At 49.3% G+C, this 8,904-nt stretch overlaps 1 protein-coding gene across 1 annotated transcript; it reads left to right on the forward strand.

Annotated features, from left to right (window-relative positions):
- The first annotated feature begins 1,404 nt into the window (after positions 1-1,404).
- LOC124671201 (two-component response regulator ORR42-like) lies at positions 1,405-1,899 on the forward strand. The gene is made up of 2 exons (XM_047207611.1): positions 1,405-1,617; positions 1,711-1,899. Exons 1-2 carry the CDS (start codon positions 1,405-1,407, stop codon positions 1,897-1,899), a joined length of 402 nt encoding a protein of 133 aa, XP_047063567.1.
- The last annotated feature ends 7,005 nt before the right edge of the window (positions 1,900-8,904 follow it).

Consider the following 8,904-nt stretch of genomic DNA (forward strand, 5'->3'; position numbering starts at 1 on the left):
CTGGTCTTCGTGCAATCTTGTAGCACCTGTCGTGGTCATATCCACGACATAATTAGTTCTCCCTTAGCACCTTAAGTGGTAGCATATATACAATCTGGTAAATTCATCTTTGTTTATGTTGATTAAGCCTCTGTGCGCATATTTCGATGTGAGATTAAGATAATCCGAAGATGGAGCAAACTAATATGCGATCGATCTGGAATACACCAAATGCAATACATTCTTAATTGTCGTTTCATATCTATCATGGGCACATTCATAGTAAGGTTTTCTTGCCATACTTGAACAAATCACCACAATAACAGGTGAACAACCATCTATGTTATTGACGGAAAAACAATAAATGATTTATAATTCCTTTTTGATATCTAGATACGATGGCATGTGAAGCCATACATATTTATACACACTGTGATCTTCTGCGGTGCAATAATCAGCAATTTAATAAGCTATCCATCTATGAGAAGTATCTGGAAATACGAAAAATATATTTATCATTTATAACAAAAGATATTGGCAATATCAACATTAGTTGTCCATTTTGTATTTTTATGTGAAACGGTGGAGATATTTGCACGCGGGAACGGACATAATTTTCAAATGAATGGCTGAGATCGGCCAGCCTTGGGGTGGTGCTCCTCTCGTTTCCCTCTATAAATACCTAGGCATAGAGGCGTACACGACACACAACACCAAAGCCTGAAGCAACAATATAAAAAAAGAGCCAATTGCATTTCCTTCGACCTCGTTCGCCAAAATCTCTAGCAAGCTTTGAGGTCCACATTTTTCTCTTTTTTTGCCTTGCAATCATCATCATGTACTAGTTTATTTTGATATGCTTGCATACAAGAGACTGTTAGAGGTGCAACCATGCATATGCACCCATATGTTGTATTTTTCACCGTTTCTTTGCTATGATGCGGTCTTCCTTACGATGTTTTTGGTTCTACTTATTGCAGAAGAGAACATGGCAAATTATTCATATGTAAAACAATGTTCTCTTTATCTTTTAATATTTTTTTTTTATTTTTTTCTTATCCTCTTATATGAAAAAATATATTTTTTGGTCTTCCCATCCTGAGTAATAATAAATTTTGCACACGTCTCGCAATAGCAACATCTCATGATTTGAGCTTCCTACCAGATCTAGCATATATTTCCATCGACTGATATGTACTTGAAGTGCATGCTTAACTTCTAGATTATTTTTAAGAATTATTTATTATGATTTTGCAACTAAACTTGCTCACTTGATATTCATGTACAACGTTTCGGGATACTAATTTTGATTATAACTTTTTTGTTTATTTTTATTGAGAATACCCTATAACTATCACCTTAGATGCATTGCATGGATCGGAAATAACAAATATATGTATTTTTTTGTAGTTTGTTTAGCCGATCATGACATCCTACGTTGAAGGATCCCCGGTTAAGGCACTTATTGTTGAGGATTCGGCTGTTGAGACCATGATTCTCTCCGCCATGCTGCGTAAATTCCACTGCGAGATTACTACGGCTAAGAATGGGAAAGAAGCAGTGCAAATGTTCCTCGAGGGGAAGAAGTTTGACATTATTTTTTGTGACAAGGACATGCCCGTAATGTCTGGGCCTGAGGTATTAGTTTTCCATTTCTTCCATGTGGAAAAATAGCTATTTATTTTTGCTGAATAGTTTGCTTGAAAATGTACTTCTTGTACTATTTGGCAGGCAATTGAGAAGATCCGTGCTTTGGGAGAAATTCATGTGAAGATTGTTGGAGTATCAGTTGGCGAAAATGGCCAAGAGGCGTTCATGAGGGTAGGCGCTGATGAATTTCTGCCCAAACCAATGGAGCTTGATGTTGTCGGGGCTATAATTCAAGAGGTCATCAAGAAGAAGAATAACGACACTGTCTAAGCCTAGCCAAGAGTCCTAGATAAATAGAGGGAATAATATGTTGAGCTCATATATGTATGAGCATGCTCGCATTGTCGTATTTCTCTAGTTTTATCGTATTGTCATCTTATTTCCAAAATCATGTTAAAGATTGTCTTTAGCAAGAAGGACAAAGGAGGCTACCAATAATTAGATTGTATCTATGTAATATGTATCTCCTTCAATTTGAATGCATTAACTTTGGATTACTTGTGATGTGTAAGGTTCCTAGAAATGTACAAAAAAAACTCAATGGAATTGGAACTAAATTTGGGATCTAGCTCATTGGGCTCTCCTCCCTCATGTAGAACCAGAACCTTGCAATTTGAATAAACCAAGATCTCTTTTGCCAATCCGCCCCGCCTTCTTCGGCATATCAAAGTCGATGAATGATTCGCCGGCATTCACCTAGAAGGTGATGCTACCGACGATGACTAGAGACCTCTTCAGCTTCTTGCGTGGCACTTGCTCGTGGAAGATTGTTAGCTAGAGTGGGAAGTACGGCGGGCATCCTAGATAGCACTTGCAAAGCAGTGGCGGAGCTGCCATACAACAATTGGGTTCATCTGAACCCAATAAAATGAGTCAAAACTTCATTGTATTAATATGTGATATTACTAATTATAGGAAGATTATATATCAACACAAAGAGTTGAAGCCAATGGATTTTGCCTCTAGCTTCGCCCTGTCGTAGAGGGTCACGAAATAGGCTGATTTCTGAAGGATTTGCGTTTCCATATCCAATATTTGGATGTTGTAGAAGGCAACATCCAAATCTAATGGGCCCACCCTATATCCATTATCCCCACTACGCACGAGAATCGAGGAAACACCTCAGTCAACGCGCAAGGATCAGTCATTTCCTAACTGACCGCGCATATATATATATAGGGTGGGCCCATTAGGTCACGTCCTGTCAATCGAGCTGCTGCAAATGTGTTGACTGCCAAAACCCACCGGCGGGCAGCGGCCTTGTCAACACTGTAGAGCCGGGGGGAGCCTAGAGCTGCGGCTGGCTGAGACCCCTCCGAGCGACGGCCCGCAATGCTCTTCTGGTCACACGCGGCGTTGCGAAGTGCAAGGGCGTGCCACCTGACCTATACCTGGTCGGGAAGGTGATGAGGGTGCCTCGCTTAGTTTCCTGCAGGGGCATACATGTAAACATTAAATACGAGCCTCGATCGGCTCTCAGGTTATCCTGTGAATCGGCTCAAAGAGCCGATCCACCCATGATCCGTACGGGGTGCACGAATACTTGGCGGTCCTGCTTGATCAAGATGAAGCTAATGAGATCTACGACGATTTAGGGTTTTCACCGCATAACCGGATCATCCTACTCCGAGGTTGGGCCTTGCGGCCACGCACGGTGCTCGTAAGCCGATCCTAAACAAGGCCGGAAAACCAACATGCGGTTGATTCTAGGAACATCCCGTTTAGGACTTGCGAACGCCACCCTACGTGCCCTTGGATCCTCCCCCATTGTAAGGCCAAACTATTGCGAGATATTAAACTAATCCTTGCGGAACAAGGAGCAATCGTAACGGATCAGATCTACTAAATAATGATCAAGCGGGGTGCCGCCCCCACACCCGAGATAGGCGTGAGGACGGCTAGATATGCAAGGGTTGCACTACGTAAGCATGCTTAAACGAAGAACAATGCTAACCCTAACACATCTAATGATAACTACGTTGCTCGCCATCAAAAGCGCTTCGGTACGAGCAACGCATGAACAACGTGGGGCTTGTGCTGCCTAGATCGCAAGATGCGATCTAGGCAGCATGTCGCTTACGATAGAAACCCTCGAGACGAAGGAGTTGGCGATGCGCCGAGATTGGTTTGTTTTTGGGGTTGAACGTGAGTTGTTGTTTATTCCATAAACCCTAGGTACATATTTATAGTCCGGGGGACTTTCTAATGTGGGCGTGCACTAAACCGTGCACGAGATAAACTCTAACTTCTAAACCGATACACAATCTATTATATTAAGATACACGGGCTAACTAGCCCAAATTCTCCGTGCAAGGCCGCTTCATAGTTCTTCCATATGTAATCTCCCAAGCCCATCTTGATCGCGGCCCACCTCCCGATTTAGCCAAAATCTGGTGATAACACATGCCCCCCTGGTTTTGGTAATGATAATTTCAAAACCACTCTGTTTTTTTTTTCTCAGAGGGGTCGTATCACGGCAGAGCGGAACTGTCGCGGCATGCCTCATCATGACGACTTGCCTTCCCAACTTCTCTGCACGATTTGACAGTTTTGGCACCATGTCCTCGAGAACTGCTCGGAAATTAAAAACCCCCACCTCCTTTTATTTAACCGCAACGAACAGTTCTCTTCTTTACCCCTTCCGTAGTGGCGCTCCAAAAAACCCTCCCCTGCAACCATGTCCTCTTCCTCTTCCTCTTCTTCTTCGTCGGATCTTTCCCACGTGTCCTCTCCCATCCGAGAGTCGACGCCCTCGTGGGGTACGCAAGCGGCGTACGACATCCTTGCCCCGACAAAGTGGGACAAAGAGGACCATGACTCCTCCGTCTGGTCCGAGGATGACAAATCCCAAACCGACGGGGAGAGCGACCTCCGCTTCCTTGCTGACGAGGAAGCGGTGGTGGAGAGCGAAGACGACCGCCTCTCCTGGGCGGACTTCACCACCTCCGAGGAGGTGAAGGAGGAGGATGAAGACAGCTCCTCCGACGAGCCGCCGGCCAAACGCCGCCACCTCTGGCCCGGGAACTTCAGCGACGTCGATAGTGACGACGATGCTGACGAAGAGGATGAAGACGACGAGGGTCCTATCGGCGGCCGCTGGAGCAGCGATGACGAGCCGGCAGGGAGCAGCGCCGGCAGTGGCGATGACGGCGACGACGACGACGATGAGGGCAGCAGCGGCCCCTAGATAGGGTCTTAGCATAGGGCTAGCGATAGCGGACGGGGCAATGTATCCCCCTGGTCTTTCCTTTTGAGAGCAATCAGCTCTTCTCTGTAAGAAATCTGGCTCATCAATGAAGAAATTCCCCAACTCGATTTTGCCGATTCCCTTTATGATAATTTAGCCGATTGTCTTCCCTCCTGATTCTGCCGATTGCCACACTGGACAATGCCCAACAAGCCGATGGCATCGCATCGGTCTCCCACACTAGATTTCGAGATAGAATCACCCAGACCCAAACTCCTTGCCACACAAGGCCAAGCCTTACTCGCGCGAATCCAAAGATCTCACTCAAGATGACATGTTGAACCTAGCGGTAGAACTCCTGAAATAACGTCAGGTCTCCTTTTCATTATCCTCTCCGAATTCTGCTCGTTCAGCTCCGACAGCTTCCTTCTACAATAAACACAGTTCTTTTGAACGAGCCGTCGCGAAGAGTGGGCCCATATTTGACAGAGTTGGTTAGACCTCGAGGGCGAGCTGCCCCCCGAGCCTCAGCCAAGGCGAGGATAAAGGACGGATCATCACCATTGAGATTTCGGGGCGGGCTCAACCTTGTCCAAGAGAGCTATCCCGCAGGGCCACCAGCCGATCACCTCCCTTCCGTTGAGGGTCCATACGGCCGATCCAGCGAGGCTATGATAATTTTGCAACATAAGCACCATTCTTCGGGTAACTTGTGGTGCGAAGTTCGGCCGATCCCAACGAAACCGGCTCCCGGAGCGAGAGACCTTCAAGGTGAGCTGCCCCCGGGCCTTCAAGGTGAGAATAGCGGCGAGCTGATCACGTCAATCATCCTTGGTTTCCAACTCGCAACGCCGTATCAACCGATCCAGAACAAATCGGCTCTTTAGGGTGAGGGAATTTCAGGACGAGCCGCCCTCCCCCGAGCTTTTTCAGTCCCAACCTTGCGCCTTGCTGATCAGATCAGTTCATCATCTTTGGCAGGCTGAAGCGACTTCCGGTGAGAACGTCTTCGCATTTCTGACACCCTCCAGACTCTTGGAGGGAACTACCCCCCCTGCTCTTAAGTCGATGTCTATGCATCGGCTATTCCTGAAATTTTTCGAATTTTTTCGGCCGACTTGTGTATCGGCCCCCATGCTCCAATATCCACCATCAAAGGATGAGACTCTTCTACTGCATACCCTCATGTTTTATCCACTTGGGCTCCCCCCCGAGCCGATTCTGTCAAGAGATTTGATGAAATCGGCTCTGAAGGACCGTGAATGTGTTGAACCCAGGCAGTATGGATGGTGAGGATATTCGCGGCCGATCTTCGGAATCGGCCTCCACGCTGTTTGCTCGGTGAAGGTTTTGTACTTGTTCCTTCATAGACCCTTGGGGCCGATCACAAGGATCAGCCTCGACAATCTTGCACATCGCTTGGCTTCAACTACATGGTCGGGCCGGTGGATAAAACTAGCTTAACCCTTCCCTTTGTCACATCGATGCGCTCGCGGTCGTCCAATTTGATGCCGAGAGGGGTTCTTGGCCTGCTTGCTTCCCATGCGTTCATGCCGGCCGTTGAAACTTCGGCCGAGTCGTCGGCTTGGACGACCTCTACCTCATCACCATCCCTTTGTATTATGCATTGGTGCATCGAGGAGGGAATGCGGCGGTTGGCGTGGATCCAATCTCTTCCCGGCAACACGAGCATAGCTGCTCGTGCTATCGACGATAAAGAACGCCGTAGGGATGGTTTTTCTTCCTACGGTCGGATCCACATTCAGAACTCCTTGTGCCTCAGACGCTTGGCCGTTGAAGTCGCTCAACGTTACGTTGGTTTTGATTAGATCCGAACTCGAGCGCCCCAGCCGACGTAGCATAGAGTACGACATGATGTTAACTGCCGCTCCGGTGTCCACCAGCATCCTGTTCACAGGCCTCCCATCGATATATCCTCGTAAGTACAGGGCCTTCAGATGCCTGTAGCTCCTGTCTTGTGGCTTCTCAAAGATAACCGGCCGTGGGCCGCAGTCAAGTTGTGCCACGGATGTCTCATCTGATCCTGGAGCACTGAACTCCGATGGGAGGACAAACACCATATTTGTGCCAGCCGATGTTTCATCATCGGCTTTTCTCTGCTCGGGGCGCCACTCTTTTCTTTGTGGCTCACCCTCCTCGTCCAGGGTTCGCAGAATTTTGGCGGCCAGATCAGGCCGTGCCTTCCTTAGCGTGCGCGAGGTATAATCTTTCGGTTTCTTCCAACTCACGCGGACGGCTGGACTTTACGCTTACGGGAACGGCTGAGCCCCTCGGGGCACCATCCGGGCTGATGATATTTGTATTCTTCACCACCGTCCTCCGGCTCCTCGAGATCTTCCATGCGGGGGACTCGGTACGCTTGTTCCGATGCGGGAAAGGCCCTAGCCGGCTGAACACGGACACGTTAGCGGCACCCTTCTTCCTTTGTTTGCATTCAGGCGAGTCCTCGATTGTTGGCAATCGGCTCATCCCTGAGTCCCAGCAATGTTTGAAGAACGGGCAGTCCCAGTGCCTATCCATGTCACTCTGCCCCCTTGGCTTCCCTTCGGCGCGACGATCGTACCCGTTGTTGCCTCTACAATGTTGGCGGTACCTTCCGACCTTGGCATCAGACCGGAAATTCCTTTCATCGTCGGCGTCGTAGCGCCGACGTCGGTCGTGGTGTTGCTCGTATTTGTTGAGAGGGTGCTTGGAGTGTGGGCGTTGATACCGCATGCTCCCTATTCCCCCTCTTGCCAGGTACCGCCTGTCCTCACCTCGGGGTTGGTCGCGCGGATCGGCTCCCTTTTCATCCTTGCCACGGGAGTGGCTGCTTCTGTTTCCTCTTTGTCATGGCGGCTTGCAGATCCTGCCACATTGACACCAAAGGAAAACTTTGGCCGATCTATGGGGTGGCTGAGATCCACCGTGTCGACACCGGGATCCGGACGTGGGTTTCTACCAAGCCTGATACCGTGCGGCCGGGTCTTCTCAGCGGAGCCGATGAGTTCGGTCCCAAGGGTTGCCTTGATCCCGTCATGTTTCCTTCTAAGCTCCTTGGGCAGATCCCCATGCTTCAGAGACTTGGTGCGCTCCTCCAACGGGGTAGAGAGATCTCTCCCATCAAGTGCGCCTTCGGGCGTGGAGCCCCTCCCCCTGACGCCATGGGAGTGGGTTCGGTGGGAAGAGCCGAAGAGTGCGGCTTCGAGGATGGCTTTGATCTCGTCGCATGTGACTGCCGTGCCGTCCGCCATCTCAGATGTAGATGGCGATGTGGTTGATGCAGACGGTTGTCCCACCGGGCGTGCCAGAATGTGTTGACTGCCAAAACCCACCGGCGGGCAGCGGCCTTGTCAACACTGTAGAGCCGGGGGGAGCCTAGAGCTGCGGCTGGCTGAGACCCCTCCGAGCGACGGCCCGCAATGCTCTTCCGGTCACACGCGGCGTTGCGAAGTGCAAGGGCGTGCCACCCGACCTATACCTGGTCGGGGAAGGTGATGAGGGTGCCTCGCTTAGTTTCCTGCGGGGCATACATGTAAACATTAAATACGAGCCTCGATCGGCTCTCGGGTTATCTCGTGAATCGGCTCAAAGAGCCGATCCACGCATGATCCGTACGGGGTGCACGAATACTCGGCGGTCCTGCTTGATCAAGATGAAGCTAATGAGTTCTACGACGATTTAGGGTTTTCACCGCATAACCGGATCATCCTACTCCCGGGTTGGGCCTTGCGGCCACGCACGGTGCTCGTAAGCCGATCCTAAACAAGGCCGAGAAAACCAACATGCGGTTGATTCTAGGAACATCCCGTTTAGGACTTGCGAACGCCACCCTACGTGCCACTGGATCCTCCCCCCATTGTAAGGCCAAACTATTGCGAGATATTAAACTAATCCTTGCGGAACAAGGAGCAATCGTAACGGATCAGATCTACTAAATAATGATCAAGCGGGGTGCCGCCCACACCTGAGATAGGCGTGAGGACGGCTAGATATGCAAGGGTTGCACTACGTAAGCATGCTTAAACGAAGAACAATGCTAACCCTAACACATCTAATGATAACTACGTTGCTCGCCATCAAAAGCG

This window comes from Lolium rigidum, chromosome 7 (genome assembly GCF_022539505.1).
Source record: "Lolium rigidum isolate FL_2022 chromosome 7, APGP_CSIRO_Lrig_0.1, whole genome shotgun sequence".
In the NCBI taxonomy this organism is placed as follows: domain Eukaryota; kingdom Viridiplantae; phylum Streptophyta; class Magnoliopsida; order Poales; family Poaceae; genus Lolium; species Lolium rigidum.